An 18,673-nucleotide genomic window follows, 5' to 3' on the forward strand; every position below is an offset into this window, starting at 1 on the left:
CTCAGATCCGTTATTTACTGACTTTGTGTGTACAACATGCATATGATATGCGAGTGTGGGTGTGTGTGTAATGACGTGTCAATTTTGGTATCGTTATAGATGCTGTCAGCTGAAAATGCCCTAGTGCTCATTTCGGTCAGTTTGATGCAATTTTGAACTCTTCGTTGTCTTCATTTATGAGTGAAGGAAGTTGCGCCTCTGACCCATTTTGCACAGGATTGGACCCCCCCCCCCCTCCCCAAAGACCGCCCCCACCTCCCCTCAAAACACACTATCTGAATACTTCTAATCTTTGTGTAAACGGCTTCCATCATGGTGCACGACTTCCATCATGGTTAAAACAATAACTTTGTGTTTCGTTTTTCGAGAGCTTTATGACATCCTGGTGATGAATATATAATTGCTAGCTTGAGTTGAGTTACGGTTGTAGTCTAAGTAGCCTACAGAGGTTAACGAGTATATCCAAGCCTATCAAGAGATTTAGCGAGTATATCCAAGCCTATCAAGAGATTTAGCGAGTATATCCAAGCCTATCAAGAGATTTGATTGGACATGGAGGTGGTGGGTTCGAGTCTGGCTGCATGCTTTTGACAACACTCTTTTTACATAAATAAATAATTTAAAACATATTAGATGAATGAATTTACTTTTTTGTATTAATTCCAAAAATACGGATGTCTACAATCCATGCACGTAATCACGTGCATTTATGATGACACAGTTTCCAGTTTCTGGTCAGCCGATAATTGACATCCAAGGCAGACATATCGAGTGCGTTCCGTCTGACACTGTTTCAGCCATGGGCCAAATATCCGCCTATCAGCCTCATTTCCTTTTAACATTTTTCATATTGATGATGAAAAAAATTGATTCAGCACTGTAATCTTCCATAAATCGCCAATGTATAATTTCTCCCGTCCCTGCTCTGAATAGATTCAAGGTATTACGTGGAAGAGTATGGGAGATAAGCTATCATGCATTAAATTGTGCAAAAGTTACCTCCCCTGTGTTTCTAAGCTTCTGTCTTTCCAGTTTTTAACAATACTCTTTAAATGGCATATTGCTTGAGCAATGGATAAATACATACATAAGTTTGTTTGTATGACGACTCCATTTCAAGGTCGGAATGATTTGCTCAGAAGGAATCAGTGGATTCAGAGGCGTACATCATTCAAAGTTTACTTGGTTGTAACAAATTTCCTGCCTATGCATCAGCCAACCGCCATCTTCGAATCACGTAACTCCGTTGTTATGGTTATTCGGCTGCTCTTCTCAGAATTAAGATCATCTCCTTTCGAAAAAAAAATAGTTGATTAAAGCTCGTTTCTGTTTATTATTAACACACAAATTAGAGTCAAGGCTTCCAAACGATTTGTTAATCGCTCTTTAGATGGTGTACATTTCATTGGTTTCAATCAAATCATTCCGGACAATGCCGAGTGCGCCGACTCAAATTGAAAATGGCGGTTTGGCTTGCTACTGATGTGACAGGTACATTTTTCTTAATTGTGACGTGAAGGCCTTCATTATGCACCAATAACTAAGTACTATAAAGTTAGAATTACTGCAGGATTACAAGAAGCATGGTTTTGATTTTTTTTTTGATTGGTGTTTTACGCCGTACTCAAGAATATTTCACTTATACGACGACGGCCAGCATTATGGTGGGTGGAAACCGGGCAGAGCCCGGGGGAAACCCATGACCATCCGCATTTTGCTGGCAGACCTTCTCACGTACGGCCGCCAACATGAGCTGGACTTGAACTCACAGCGATCGCATTGGTGAGAGACTCCTGGGTCATTACGCTGCGCTAGCGCTTTAACCGACTGAGCCACGGAGGCCCCAGCATGGTTTTGTAGCGTAGAGCTAAGACATATTGAGGACAGGACACGCAAAGAGCCGATTTCCAGTGGCCACTTTCACAAAACTTTGTACATCAGTTTATCGTATCTCGTAACTTACGTCGGAAATTAAAATTTATCATTAGCTTTCACTTCCAGCATAAACAAATCAGGAGGTTTTCACTTTTGACCTAACTCAAAATGGCTTTGTGCAATCGGCCCCAGATCTGTATTTCACACAGCTAAGCTCGGAAGAATGAGACAGATCTCAGATGTACGCCTCCGCAAGCCATACAATAGTGAGTAGCGCCTCTACATGTAGTACAGGCAGTTGTTATCATTTACCATGGTCACGTGTCTCTTCATCATATAGTGTCATGTAAAATACGCCATGCGCAATTTGCGACTGCTACGTAAAAGATGCCCCTTGAGTGAGTATAAACACATGTTAATGCAGTGCAACAGTGGGTAGTCCCTATGTTCCACTGAAGTGATTTTGTCACTCAACATTGGCTAGAACCAATGTTTTACACTAGCGCACCTCACGTGATTAAACAAAATGCCGCCACAACATTATGAAACATAACATCACAAAAAACTTATGATGTTAACACTAACGATCAATGACATCATTTTGATGACGTAATATATAGTGACGCTGTACTACTGAGGTGGTTTTGTCTAATCATTGTGCTCTGTTACGCTTTTCTCTTCGGCTGGGAGGATCTAACAAGGAGATCAGTGGACTTAGTGTTACAGCGAAAGAACACGTAAATCAGTTTATCTGATAAATATATTCTTTAACCTTCGTGGCTAAGTTACGGGGGGTCAAAAGCCCTTCTATGTGTCAGACACAGATGTTTACCTCATCTGCTACAATCCCCATCCCCACAACCAAACAAAAAGAATCTGTTCATGTTTACTGCCTGTGACATTAGTATTTAATCCAAAGTTTCTTTTATTGAGCTCAGCAGTTTCCCTGTTCACACCATCCTCAAATCACATGGCTCAAAGAAAGCGGAAATATATTTCATAAAATTATGAAATGAAATCCCTATCCAAAAATTTCTCACTTGCCTTTGTTATAAATAAAAACATATCTTCTGACAGGATCCAAGGAACACAGCAGCAGTTGTCTCCGGGAAAAGATTCCACAAAGGAAAACTGGTAAGCTATTTCATAAAACTTCAACTTCATGCAAAAATTCGATGTTTATTATAAATTTGAAAACACTTAAATAAAGCAATTCTGGGACAATTTCTGTTTCAATTTGTAATTTTAATGTATTATATAATCAGCATTGGTAAAAAAACGTATATAGTTTCTTCTCGTGCCAAAACCAATTATGTGTGCTCTAATCCGCACCATTTGAGAGGTTTCATATCCGTCATAAAATTCTCACAATAACTGAAAAGAGTCCAGGCTACAGATTGCTGAGGAAAGTGTTACATTTTTCCGCAGTTTTGTGTATACCACTGGACATATATAGAGGGGAGACGTTGCCAGAAGAAATTCACCACTCACCACTATACAGAGGGAAGCGGAGCCAGAAGTTCACCACTCACCACTATACAGGAGGAGCCAGAAGAAATTCACAACTCACCACTATACAGAGGGAAGGCGGAGCCAGAAGAAATTCACCACTTAGCAGTGAGTTTTCGTTGACTGGATCTCCTTAAAAGGATAAGTACACGTGGACAAATATTGTAAATAAGCCAATATTTGCACCACTTGTTTTTCGTGAGCTTTATTATTATGTTAGTTGTGAGCGCAGTTTATAGTGCTAGCCGTCAATGATATGTGCAATATAATGTTTAATGCAGAAGGTTGGAGAAAACGAAACAAGGGAGGTACGTAAAGTACAGCTTCGGGTGGAGCTTATCAGTAGTACGTTGTGTGGTCGAGAAAACTTGCTTTAACTGCAATCATTTACAAACTACCGGCTCATTCAAATAGCACAGCCATTCTTTGTACTACAGAGCTCAATATGTTCAGGTCTCGTGCCACAGAGTAGAACCACGAAGGTTGATCAGACATCTTAAATAAGGGGACTATCTTCCTGTGGAACGACTCTGAGCTATTAATTATTCTTTTATTGAGGGGCAAGGAATTCCATTCACAAACAGTCACAGGAAAAAATGTTTTTCGAACAAAAGAAAATGTGCGAATTTGAGAGAAAACGTTAGGGATAAGGGTTTCTGTAGTATGATCCATCGCAATAACTCGGGAGCCTCTCACCAGTGCAATAGCTGTGAACTCATGCGGGAGCCTCTCACCAGTGCAATAGCTGTGAACTCATGCTGGTTTCCTCTCCGGTCGTATGTGGGAAGTTGCGGATTGTCGCGGGTTTCCCCAGGGCTATGTCCGGTTTTTTTACCACTATAATATATGCACTCTACTGAGATTTCCTGCCAACCTGGGAATAACCTGATTGCCATACAAGCCGCCTGTTTAGCTTAGTCTGAATAACAGGCTGGCCCATATTTCCATCAATACTGCCCCTAAAGACATCATATTTCGCACACGAATGGTACTTCATGCGGTTTATCAAGTGATGCCAATACTTTCCGATTCTAACGTGATAAGCTGCATTAAATGCCATTAATGTACCAAATATGATGCCTGTGGGTGCAGTATTAATGGAGATATGGGCCAAACTGCTATTCAAACTGCTATTACAGAACGCCCTCTGGTGTTAAAATCGGCAAGTATGGGTATTACATGGTTGGTTACATTACGTATCATTAATGTACTTTGTACATGTCTTTCCGATTCTGTAGGTGCAGTATTAATGGAGATATAGCCTAACATGTAATTTAAAGAAAGAACGACTTGTCCCCGTTGAATATCTAATCGCTAACGGCGAACGCCAGACGAAGTTGTTTCACATCTCAGAAGAGTAGGATATGACTAATATCATTGCCATGACCGTATGGGACGTGCACGGCCTCGGTCAGTGACGAACTTGTGCACTAAAGGGAAATACTGGGCAATACAACTGTACACTCTGGATTTATCATATTAGGGTTATTAGATCAGTGAAAGGGAAAGAGTGAGAGGGAGATTTCTATACAGGTTTTCTCATTCACTGTGACAAAATTCAGATAATATACTGATTCTTATTGTAAAGGATAAGAACAGGAAAACTGATAGCCTTGACTTGAGGATAAACCAATACTTCGTGGGAATTTCAGACAGAACAACAAAAAAATGGATCGGATGATCTGACACGTAGTTACTGAAGATTCATTCTCTAGCAATCTCTAGCAATTGAGCTGGCATTATAGCCAGCTCAAGTGAGGTCTTTATTTTCACGGGTCATGTGACAACAGATTGTTTTGTCCATTCCGACTAATGACTTGAAAGCAGCGCCCTTGTTAGTAGTTCTTCCCGGATATGGCGTCAAACAATTTGGCGGTGTTATTATAGTCAATGAATGAAAAATGGAATCGTTCCTCAGTGTTTATAGCGTGCAAATTTAAGAGCCTTGATTTTTTTTTTTTTTTTTTTTGACGTGTAAATATAAAGCCCGGCAAAAGCGGATGACATGATACGCTGTGTAGCATTTCATTATAAGAAGAAAACAACCACACGTATCGTCAAGCGCACAAAATTGTCCCACAAGCTGCACTTTCTTTTATTTGTTTGTGGCTTAAAAACAAACGTTTAAAAGTAATTTTTGATGGATTTAAAACCTTCATTCAAGTATTTTGCACTTGGCTTACAGTGCTACTTGCATGGACCTGAAGTCATTACTTGGCACACATTGATTACAATTATCACAGTTTTCAAACAAAACTTCGGTAACAGATGAGGGTTATTTTTATTGCCAGTGCCGTCTTTCTAACGTCATTATACATTTTTCATCGAGCACTTAACTTTAAACATCGTACACAATATCCTAGGGATCCTCCAGTACGAAATTCCGTTCTATTTCCCCTGAAAATGCTTCTCAGTCTCTCCAGGACACAGCAGTGTATTTTTTCACTAACTAAAATTGTTTACCAATTAAATCATTGTTTATTTTTTCTTACAAACACATTCATTCCTTACCAACTTGATTTTGGGTCTCGACGAGACGGCGTTGTTGTTGTGCGGTATTGAGCAAAATGTCCCACACTGTATGTCAGAGTATTAAAAACTCGTGGTACTGCAAATCAATCGGGCGAGTCTGCTGGATATAACTATGTTGTACTTTATGCCTGCCTTACATGTAAATTACAGTGTGAGCTAGGACTGCACACTGCTTATGCGCTTCTTCATCGTACAGCCCAGTCTTTACGCCTTTCAACAGATTACAAATTTGCAGTTTGGGGTACAGCTAATGCACTGTGCAGTTCTATATCTTATTTAACAGATGCATGGAAAAGATTGATAAAACAAGATCTGCTGTAAATGTACCCTGAGACTTCCTCATGCAGTAAATCAGTCACGCGGTTCAACATTTGTCTCTGCAGGTTTTTCTCGCCACGCGCTGCCGTAACAACTACTCCACAGCAACAATTTTGAATAATTATGTTGAATTCCCATCGCTCAGATACGTGTGTTTACTGCGTTTAAGCAATTTTGTGATCCGCGAAAAAAAAAACTGAAAAGCGTGGAATTGTCCTTGTTAAAATTTCACTGACGACCACTGGTCAACTCAGTAAAAATTCAGTAGCATTTCTTTCCATGATGCATCTGGCATGATGAAGAAGGGTGCTCCAAGGATCTCACATCGTCACGACACAGTGTACACTGGAACTGGTTTAATGCATGTTTGATAATCGACTGTTTTTGGCATGACATCTGATATTGACATTAGCGTGCCTTCTGTGTGTACAGAGGAGAGATAGTGGGAAAGGTGAATCAAATGCCGTCGGTGGAGGTGGCGGTAACGGTGGCGGCGGCGGTGTCCAGATTAGTAAAAGTTTTTAGCCAAACCTTCAGACAGAATCCAGTTGAATCCACTCCAACCAGCACCTTCAGACAGTGTCCGACTGAATCCACTCCAACCAGCACCTTCAGACAGAGTCCAGCTGAATCCACTCCAACCAGCACCTTCAGACAGAGTCCAGCTGAATCCACTCCAACCAGCTCCATCAGACGGTGTCCGGTTGAGTCCCCTCCAACCAGCACCTTCAGACAGTGTTCAGCTGAATTCACTCCAACCAGCACCTTCAGACAGAGCCCAGCTGAATCCGCTGCAACCAGCACCTTCATACAGCTGAAATCCGCTGAATACAAAACCTGTTCTAATTACAACATGTGTTGCTGACAGTTGCATAAAGTCTGGCCTCTGCCTCTCTATAGGCTTTCATGCGCTATTGTATAAAAAGTATGTGCACTAAGGGCAAAACAACACTATCGCCTTAACATGCTTTTAACAAGAATGGCATAGAACACAAAAGAAGCCATTAAGGGTTGTGACTGAATGATTTCAAATCAGATGTTTTTCACGTTCTACGAGTGCTGTTATATTGAATTCCTCGAAAAGAAAACACTTTCACTTAGAAGCTTTCGCTAAGATGCAACTTTCAAAAAATATAAATACTTCCTCAGAAAATATAAACGCGTAATTGCCTAGTTATTCCAACGATAGATATAGAGATGTCTTTCCCTTTTTCAGTTTACAACTGAATAGTGTTTCTGTTTAACTCATCTGAAACAATATTGTGTACTGTCATGTCTAAAATAATGGACGTTTTAGGTGAGAAATCTCTATACAGAATCGCCAGTGGAAACATGACCTTTTACTGAGGGCTTCACATTTTTTTCTGAACAAGAATACCGCAATCGATGTTACGAGGGATTAGGTGTTTCTATCGTAATGCTTTTTTAGGGATCGAACTCTTTGGCCTAAAAATTCAACAATTTGGATTTGTGAGATGAATACAAGTGTTTTAGCACAGAACTTGTGAAGATTTGTTCAACGCCCTGAATACATGTACGCTTTGTTTCGTTAATCAAAATAAAATAAGAATAAATAATGTGAAGCCCTTAATGGAATTTTTATTTAAATAAAATTTTTGATTGATTATTTTTACCACCTGTTACATAGGCTAAGCCATGGTGTTTTTATATTTTGTTTGTGCATAACAAGTTTAACAAGAGACCCAGTGAAGTAGACACAGATAAGTGACCCAGCTATAAACTCCTGTTGCTTTCCAAAGATTTCACTAAATATTCATTACATTATTAGCAATCTTTTGGCTAGAAAAGTGAATTGTGATGTTGCACAGGATACTTTGAATTGTGATTTTGGGACAAAATGCAGATATACGCAAAATCTACTCTAATAGTGTCTAAGCTAAAAGTCAAAGTGTAATAAAAGTTTCAAGTGGATCATAATAATTCTACTACGCTTTCGTGGGCGCTTGTTGCGAGGAAAAGCCCATTAAAACCCATATTTATGCTTTCTGTACTAAAAACTGGAAACCATGAACCCCAATCTGTAGCTCCATTTTTATAACAAAGATTATGGGCGTCTTAAAGTACGGTTTTCTCGTGTACTTGATGAAATACGGATGAGGAGATGATAGTAAGTATTTCAGTCAACAAATTCACACATTCTCTATGCTCGAGTGCGTGCTCTCTTACATCTTGGTGATGTCTTCTTGTATATTGTGTAAGTCCACCTTACTCCAGTGCAATAAAAACATTAGCTCATCTTTTAGTAACTTTTGGTGCTTTGTCAGAAATGTGTCATCATAGTCAGCAAATCAGTTCATGTGTTGACAATGTGATAGCATGTGATCACATGTGGTCAAAAACACCCAGTAAACAACCAAGGGATAGGATAAACCTAAAAGTTTGCCAAACATATGATCGACTCTGACCACCTATTTCTTTTTTAAGCTACAAGACACAAGAAAATGGGATATCTAAAATGAAAAGCCCCTCCCCTTATTTAAGGCAGTATTTCTTTTTTAGTTTTGTTGTTAAAATAGTGACATTGATTTAACATATACAATTGTTTGCTCAGCTGTGCAATCATTTCAAAGTGGAGCAAGCCAATATTGTTGAACAAGAGAAGGTCTTAAAAATGCCTGTTTTTATGATTGCAGTGGGAAAACACTGACTATCCAAATTTTCTCACTCCCCACCCCCCTACCACCACACACACTCGAAAAAAAAACATTGTTTGAGAGTATAAAGCCTACTTCGTGAAACCAACAGTTGCTCTCTCAGCTTTGCTGTTTGCAATCATTACAATGGTACGGATGGTCATCTACTTCCTGTATTTTGTTGGAAACCAACTGGTCGAATGGTGTACCCTGTTGACATTTACTGCATGGGATTTGGTTTCTGACTCTCATGTAGATAGTTCCATACCGGGAGTGGTCTTGGCGAGTTCTCAGCCTTAGAATCGATACTATATCTGTCCACAAACCACAATACTGTTGCTAGTCTAGGCTCGCAAAATGAGCTTATTTTATACAGAGTGTCGCTCTGAGGACAGAGCCCTTATGTTTGAACAGAACTATATTTGCTCTGTCTCTATTTTAAGTAAGACATCTCTGTACTATCTCCGCGACCTTAACACGAAGTGTGTAGCAAATCGATTTCTTCAGATCTGAACGATTTGACATGCACATTTATCCAGACATATACAAAACAATGTGAATGTAATGTGCAAAGTGAGAGGTAATCATATGATGATGGTTAGGATTATACGAGATGACACACTATTCACAGAAAGCTATCCTGTGCTGCAACAATAGGCCAAACAGAACTAAGTATTTAAAGTAAAGACAACATGTAGAACGTAGATTTCCTGTGAAACCAGGCCTCTTATCAGCTAACCCAGTTTGGGTTTATTTCTGACTGATCGTATAAATGCCTAAATACATGTAGTAGCAATATTCAGCAATGTTCTTTAGCAGAATTATGAGGAAAACCTGAACGTCATTTCGCCTGTTCTAAAAGTAACAAAGCAGTTTGTTTGGCTTGCAACGCGTGGCTATTTGTGGTTTACCTGTGTGGTGTACGCTTGATGACCCCGAGCTTACCCAGTTAAGCTGGCCTCAGACAATATGGCTAGCGACAGAGGAAACTTCAAACAAATGAACATTTTACCCAAGCTTTATTAGTACAGATTAGACGTTGGGTGGTAAACAGTTAAGATGGACCGATATTGGTGTAGGTTAGACGGTGAGGGTAAACAGTTAAGATGAACCGATACTGGTGTAGGTTAGACGTTGGAGAGTAGACAGTTAAGATGGACCAATAATGGTGAAGGTTAGACGGTGGAGGGTAAACAGTTAAGATTGTCCAGTGTTGATGAAGGTTAAACGGTGGAGGCTAAACAGTTAAGGTGGACCGATATTCGTCTAGGTTAGACGTTGCAGGGTAAATACGTAAGGTGTGCCGACACTGCAACAGAAAAAACGGCCACAATCAATAAGACATGGAATTTATGAATGTCAGCTTTCCATGCATTATGCATGTTAACTCCATACAATCCCGTGGTGACATTTATAAGGTATCCAGCCCATGCCGCTGCTTCAGTTATCTTTTGTCCATTGCTACGTGTTGTCATCCCAAGAATGCTGCGATCTCGTGTCAGAAAAGGCCATTTACAATGGACATATGCAGGAGAAAGTTATGTGCACTGAAAGTGGGGTTGATAGTCAATCAGGAAATCGAGGTATTAGCGATTGTCCACGCGCCAAGATAAATATTCCATGTTGTAAGAAAACTGGATACTCCCAAGAGGACGGTATTTGACTAGCTGTCATTTAACCTGAGTCAACATATAAATTCGCTACAAAAAATGGCTTATTGATCTTTAACAAAAACTAACCACCCTGATGAGTGAAAATCTAAAGAGACTGTAAAGAGTTGCGTTAAGGGTACATAACAATTAAGGCCTGCGCGTCCGTCAGAACATTACAACACTGAAAGCCGTTTTATTTTTGTCTGAATTGCAGCCGCATTGTGATGAGGAACATCTCCACTATCGATGGATGCTGGTGCATCTGTAATGTGATTTAATGCTATATTTGAATTAAGTCTGCCATCTTGCCACTTTTTCTATACTATTATTTCTACTATAGTAGCCATGTCAGTGTTGGCTATAGGGGTTACGACTTGTCTTGGTAGAAGACAAATGGTCTTCAGCGAAAACATTACAATGAAAATGTCACAAAGATGAGAGGCATGAGACACTTTTGTCGCCAAGGGCCAACGAACAGGGCGGAGGAAGCAAACTAGGGAATCTTGATATTGCCAGTCAAAAGTATCTAAAGAGATCTCTACGTTTGGTGTCGTTTTGGAAATCACATTATGGGCAACAACATTATATAAGTATATATTAATATTAATCCAAGCATTTGTCCAAAACATGACTTTATCCGCTAAAAGATCTCAAATATGACTACACATCACTCGGATAGCAGTCCCCTTAAGATAGAGGACAGGTTGTACGTGTATTAAAAGTAGGAGCAACAGTGCAGATTCTAAATTTATGTGAACTCGTGGATTCATATGTGGGTTACGGTTTCGTCTGTTGTTGTCCCAGAACCAGAGTCACATCTCTCCATTTTTACCCACATCATCTTGTTTGCCATTCCAGACCACTTGTCTTATTAGTTGTTCTTCTCGACGTGCCAAGAGACCTGCAAATAATGTAAGAATGCTACGGCTTTATTTAACCAATCCCCATTTTGATTACCAGGGCCATACACTGAGTGTGATATAATATACTAAAGCGGATTCCTACCTTTGCCATAGTTTATCTGATATATATGTTTGTAACAAATCTGTTCAGAGTGGAAACACTCAGTTAATTAAGCTTCCGGTCCGTGTCTACTTGTGGTTTATCAGTGTGATATCAAGCACACTTTCCCAACGCTGGCTTCAGATAATATAGCGAGCGATTAGAGGGCCTTGACATTTCAAACAGACCTATACTTTAGCGGTACAACCACACTAGGCATTGAACAGTACTGTAAAGATCCACCCATATTACAGTAGGGAACATAGTCGACAGCTTTCAAAGAATTCAGCAAAAAACGGAATATTGGAATTCCAGCGTTCCGTGTATTATGTATTTAACTCCACATAAATCTTATGCATCCCGTATCGGCGCAACCGATATGACCCTTGCTTGCATTTTTACGGCGCGTGTCGTTATCTCAAACACGGCGCAGTACTCTGTCAGAGGACGAATTGTTCCACAGACATTTGCAGTAGAAGGTCATGCGTACTGAAAACCCAGTTTAAGATTAATGGTGATCCTGGAAAGTGAAGTACCATCGAGAGTCCAATTGCCAAGAAGAATATTATATGTCACAGGCTGTCAGAAGGGAAATCCTGGTATTATACACTCGCTGCACATAGAACATTCATTCAAAAGCAAATAACAGGTGAAATTTTTAAAGAAAAACAGGGCTCATAGTCACCTTGGAAAATTGACGTAGTAGCTAATGACTAAATGCTAGCACTAATAGTATACGCTCTCATAAGACCTCAAGGAGGCAGTTCTCTGGCTTGCTGTCAGTTTGTCAGATTGCTTTAAGTGAGATTGAACTCCCCGTATTCATTCACTGCAGATATAATCGCTTGGGGTGAAAGCAAATAACATGTGGATTTCCAAGGACAAATATCCTGTCTAATACGTGTTAATCGTTCACAGCTCCATAAATCGATTAACCAAACACCTCGTGCTTTATCCGTGAAGAATGTCAAGAGCTGCCTGAAGGACACACAGCAAGTGTAGCCTGTGCAAGCGTAACGGTTCTTTCCTCAGAACATTCAACAGCTAATCTTGAGTGTCTGCACTGGCGCCTTGTCGTTCCAAAGAGCCATAGCTTAACCCTTAAAGTCATGAAAATGGTGGTCTTAAATTTACTCATAGGTTCATTATACTGGAGACCTCCTAAAGAGGGAAGACTTTTGAATTTGTTTTCATTTTCAAGAACTAGTTTATTAAATGAATAGATCAAAGGTCCTTGTCCGATTTCGATTGGTTCAATCTGTCTCTCCAATAAGCTGGGGCTAAACATTCAGCTAATAACGACGTAAAAATATTACTCATTTGCCCTTTGTGATTATTCAGTCTTACAAAATATACTCGGTCAAAAAAGTTACCGCGTGGCCTCCGTGGCTCGGTTGGTTGGTGCGCTAGAGCAGCGTAATGACACAGGAACCTTTCATCAATCCGGTCGCTGTGAGTTCGAGTCCAGCTCATGCGGATGGTCGATGGTTTCCCTCGGGCTGTGCCGGTTTCCTCCCACCACAATGCTGGCCGCCGTCGTATAAGCGAAATATTCTTGAGTACGGCGTAAAACACCAATCAAATAAATAAATAAATAAATAAAAATTACCGAGCATTAAAGTTTGCAGAATTTCAAAAACGTTTGCACGAATAAGATTATACAAGAACATCCTACGATCTGTGATCTATTCCATTCTTTCTTAGCTTTCAGAAATAGAGATCTGTACTCTTCCATTCACTAACCTGAAACTCGTACTTTTTGAGTGCGCTGTCCCCAAGATGTCAAACATGTACGTTACATGTTTCCTTTAAGCCTACAGTAATTCTGACTTCATGTCACCTTGTTATCGTGAATAATACAGACCATAATGTCACAATCAACACAAATGTACCTGTTACACGGGCAGCTAGCCAAACTTTGCTAACCACCATATTCACTTTGACTGGACGTCGAGGAATGATTTGAATGAAGCCAATGAGATATACACTATGTAAAGGGTGGTTGACGCATTGTTTGGGAGTTTTAGCTTGAATCTGCGTGTTAATAATGTACAGAAAGGAACTATAATCAACTACTGTGAAAAAAAGGAGATGATCTTAATTTTGGGAACAGTACCCTGGTTCACCTTAGCAACGGAGTCATGTGATTCGAAAATGGCGGTTGGCAAAGCTCTGATGCTGACTGACTGGGTGCGTCGGTTATATTTGTGTTAATTGCGAAGTTATGATCTTTATTATTACCGTATAATGATTTAATATGGATTCAGAATTTCTTGAAGATCACTGGACGCCCCTTTCGTGACATTGAAAACAGCGCAGGCGATAGGATTGAGTTCCAGTTTAATTGAATGACACGATTCAGAGCGGTTAAAATGGGGAAGCTAAGTTGGGGAACATGGCCAGTCGAATTCATAGCTAACCCTACATCAATATTCGTTATAGGCGACCTCGGAATACGCATTCACAGAATGAATTACGCGTTACTTGAAGCATGTGGACCACATGTGGTGAGTATTTTACTATTCTGCATGCTCTTAGCTTCCATTTTTGTGAGTCATTGGTTAGTTGCACTTAAGCCATTGCAAATGTTCACCTATTGAGTCTTAAAGGCATTATGACGTCATGGCAAAACTGACGTTAAAGACCGTAATCAGGTTTGCTGCAGGATTAACTCAACAGGTCTCAACGGCTGATACATTTTTATGGAAACACCATATTCTGGTTCCCTGACGTATTCTATGTGTCTTGAATTTAGCTGAAGAGAATAGCGTCATCTGACGTCATGGGGAGGGGAACAACCAGAGAAACACCAGAGCAGTGCTTGCCCAAAACCTAGGAATTTTTGTGGATGTAAAGGATTGCCAGCGCTCTGGACGTCCACGGGTCTGAACCACGTCAGTGGATTCGTTTGACAGGCCTCAGAAGGAGACATCAAACAGCCGTAGAAACCGCTGGAATCATTCCAGACCATTGTTACGTAAACCCACAAACCGAGCGAAACCGTCAGTCGGAGATTGGGTTGAGCTCACGTCGTTCTGCGGTCCGTCAGTCGTTGATGCCACAACATCGTCAAGCAAAATCGACAGAATTTCAACTCAACTAAGGTGGTCTCAGAGAAACAAAGATTTTTTTAGAGATGCTACTACCCTTTCATTCGCTTTACAACTGGCTAACAGAATACCAGTAGCCATCATCAACCGAAACATTCCAAACAAATTTAACAAATTTATTCATTCAACAGATGCACCACAGGTAAACCACTTGTGGACTAATAAAGAGATACTCTGATTCTACAGAGCTCTACAGCATATGTTGCCCTGACAGTTACATACAACTTAGGCTCCGATTGTTTTGTGCAAGTGAATCCTGAACTCTACCCTCATGACCTGGTCAATGTGCTTTAGTTTAGACCCGAGACTGTCATAATTGTATGTTCAAAATGATTGATGTATTTTGAGTTCGGCATTTTTTGTTCCACTGGACAACTATTGGTTGAAATTATCTCTTCCTAACTTTCCAAATTCAACGTGACGTCTCTTCTATACGTTCCCCATTTGTTTTACCTAGAAACGTGGACAGTTCATTTTAATCCAGACGACTGGCAGAACAACTGCTGGCTTCACAGAAATCTTACACACGCAAACATCACAGGATCAGTACAGCGTGTAATATTTTATATTCTCTAATAACGTGGTTTCAAAAATATTTAGACTCTTAAAGCTTTTATCATACTGGGCATGTTTTCGAGACCTTCTCCTTTTTAACAATTCTATTTCCGTATCCTTTGACATGTTTATAGGAGAAAGGGAAGAATAATGTGTGTTATGCCATTGTCTTTACTTTCTTACCACACAAGAAAAAAATTTGATCTGATGCTATTCCTGGCGAAACTGTCCATTTGAGTCTTTCTGTTCCTCCTTGGTCGTAATTTGAATAGAAAATTGATCAGAATCATGTGTTTTTTTCAGAAACCGTCAGGCCAAATAAGCCTAATCCGTGATTCACAAGAGAATATAAGTATATTCTGTAAGGAAAATATCTGCTGAACTTCAACGGTCTGAAAAACATAAAGGACTGGTGCTCTGCTTCGTGTAACATAGTTGCAGTGTTAATGTTACCAGTGGTTTGTTTCATACCAAGCGCAGGCGTCAGTGACGCGATCGGGTCTCCACCTCACACACCCTCCACCTCGCAATAGGGAGACGCGGATCAAATCCGAGTCGGGTCATCAAAGACTTTAAAAATGGTACTTCTTGTTGCCTCGTTTGGCACTCAGGACTGAGAGGTTAGAAACTGAGGGCTCTTTGATCCTGTGTCATTATAATGTGACAGAGTGGGGTGTCATGTCTGATATCTTCGGCATGACACGTAAGTGGACTCGCCGCTTTACACCTACTTTACACCTACTTAATGACATTTTGTCATAAGGTAGGTGTCATTGTCATTGTCAAATGACTTAAAAATTGTTAAGTACGACGTTAAACCCAAGCATGCATACGTACTGTGTCTGTAAAGCTTCAGTCCGGTATTTGGTGCACCTCGATCGGATTACCATGTGTGCTGTTCTTTGTATATGTGATAATACAGAAGAGGCCTCTGGGGCCGAGGTGAATTGACGGTATATAATGCAAGAATGCTATCCCTTCTTCACAGTGTCACTTATTGATCAAGGAATGCCTATGGCCAAATGTCACCTCAGCATTTTTGAATGTTGGAACTTTGTAGACTAAAAACAACGTAGCGTTGACCATTTGGTTTATGTTAACCATTTCGTTGAAATGTATATAAAAAATTAATTCTGCATAAAATGAATCCAAAATAGATCAAGATCAACCCAGAATCAGTTTGGTTTTTTTTTGCATATAATCTTTCTCAGACGTGGACTCCTCGACGGGAAAAGATATGGTATCCTGATGTAGTAACGTGCCGTCTTACGTGCTGATGTGAATAGTTGTCCAATGCATGTAAGTGGACTTCATACTTTATATTTTCTTAGTTCATTAGTGGGTTTATGTTTTGGGAATTGGCCTTGCGATTGTTGGCCTGGAACGTCCTTATTCGTTAACGGCTGGTATTCGAATGCGTCTTTCGACGCATAAATCAAGTGTTATTTCAGTTTGGTCAACAGGCTTCCCACGACACAAGAGGCAAAAAGGGTGTGTAGTTTTGATGTCGATCACATGCTGACGAATAATTATGGGCAGCCTTCCGACAAGCCAGAATAACGTTAAAACTGTTTAAGGAAGACCTACTTAGGAGAAACTTTTAAACCTGAAAGGTTGAAGGCCTGCCAGTACGTATATTACAAAAATAGTACCTGGCAAAACCAACAAGACAGCCAGTACATGTGAAACTGTCATCTTCAGCCTGGAAAACGTAAGGAAACTAACCGACAGATGAACAGTAGGTTGCAGGTATTTCGCAGCAAATGTTCCAGTAACAATATTTCTTGAAGCACTGTACCACGATTACAAAGCTTTTATTCCTCAGATTAAGTAAAGTTAATTTAAATTAAGGTTATTCCAAGTTAATGGAAGCTCAGGCAGGAGTCTCTTTAATCACAGAGAATGAAGTATGATTAACAACGTTGGCAGAAACTTGCACTAATCACTTCTAGTGCTTGTGGGTGTAAGTAGCTGATACCTTAACAATTAACGCCACACACATGCGACATACATCTACTACAAACAGGTAAATACTTGAATAGATCTGAGAAGTGTTTCATTTTTCCAGCCTAGCTTGCAGGAATACAGATCTGGAGCCATTCCTCGAAGCCATTTGTGACTTTCGTGAAAATTTAAGTTCACTTCACATTGCTCAGTTTTGTTACTGGAAGTTGAAATTAAGACACATTTGCCATTAGGTAACATTGATAATGTGGATAAAATTGTAATTTATAAATCTTTGAGATGGCGTTTGAAATTTTGACTTCAGAGATGGCTTTGTGGATTTCGACCCTCCACTGTTTTATGCATTAACCTTTAACTCGACGTTTTCGAGTATGCTGTCCTCAGTGTACCATAGCACGACACAATGACCTAGAAGCCTTCCATCAATGCGGTCGCTGTGAGTTCGTCCACGTATGCTGGCTTCCTCTCCGGTCGTACTTGGAAAGCTCTGACAGCAGACTGCGGGTGGTCGTGTTTTTCCCCCGGGCTCGGCTCGGTTTCCTCCCACTATAATGCTGGCCACTGTCGCGCAAGTGAAATATCCTTGAGTACCGAAAACACCAATCCAACAAATAAATAAATAAACGTATCAAAGCTCTACTCTAGAAAAAAACAAATTTTCTTTAACGCTACAGTGTCCCTTAGTTATTTGTGAATAATAACGACCATAACGTCCGAAATAACATAAATATACCTCGCGTATAGACGTCGATCACCTTCCGAGTCAGTCACACGAGGCATCGACAGGAAAAAGAAGATGTACGCATTAAAAGTCCGATTGACAACTTATTTAGGAGTATTAACTTTAATTTGTGTTTTAATAATGGACAGAAGGACCTATGATCAATTATACTGAAGAAAGAATGCGATCTTACGTTTGAGAAAAGCCCAATGGAAATTGGAATTTTCGAACAGTTTAAGGACAGCGGTGGTACAGGACTGAATTCCAGGTTAGTGAATGTAATTCTTCAGAGTGAGTATTGTGGCGGCTGAACTGGGTACATGACCATCAGAGCTAAGACTTGACTTAATGACAGAGCTAAGACTTGACTTGATGTCAGAGCTGAGACTTGACACAGTTGACTATACAAATCGCCGGCAGGTCATAAAGTATGAAAAGCATACAAATCTCGGGTACCCGTCTCATCGAATTTAAATGTTCCCACGTACGGTGCAGTATAGTTTTAAGATATTTGATGTCCATAGCCCAGTTTAACTCTGCTATCATATATTTGTTAAATGTAACATGTAAGGTAGAAATAGAGGTTAAAGACGTTTGTTGTTATGGAGGTTACAATTCACCCAGACTAAGAAGGCTTGCTGGGAACACTGGCCTCGAGTCTTGACATGCTTAACGAGGTTTTACTTTTAAATGTACGCTGTGTGAACATAACTGTGCCCAAATGCTATAAACTTCAGCATAGCTCCACCTTGTACCCAAAGGCATAGAATTTGTACCGAG

General features: G+C 40.1%; 1 protein-coding gene across 1 annotated transcript; it reads left to right on the forward strand.

The window, feature by feature from the left end:
* Nucleotides 1–6,694: 6,694 nt before the first annotated feature.
* On the forward strand, nucleotides 6,695–7,099 carry LOC135475046 (uncharacterized). The gene has a single exon (XM_064754786.1). The coding sequence runs from the start codon at nucleotides 6,695–6,697 to the stop codon at nucleotides 7,097–7,099; it is 405 nt and encodes a 134-aa protein (XP_064610856.1).
* Nucleotides 7,100–18,673: the final 11,574 nt, after the last annotated feature.

The sequence above is a fragment of the Liolophura sinensis genome, chromosome 9, assembly GCF_032854445.1.
Source record: "Liolophura sinensis isolate JHLJ2023 chromosome 9, CUHK_Ljap_v2, whole genome shotgun sequence".
NCBI lineage: Eukaryota > Metazoa > Mollusca > Polyplacophora > Chitonida > Chitonidae > Liolophura > Liolophura sinensis.

What these genes read in the sequence shown, in the direction of transcription:
- LOC135475046 (XM_064754786.1), top strand. Translation starts at nt 6,695, where the DNA reads ATGCCGTCGGTGGAGGTGGCGGTAACGGTGGCGGCGGCGGTGTCCAGA.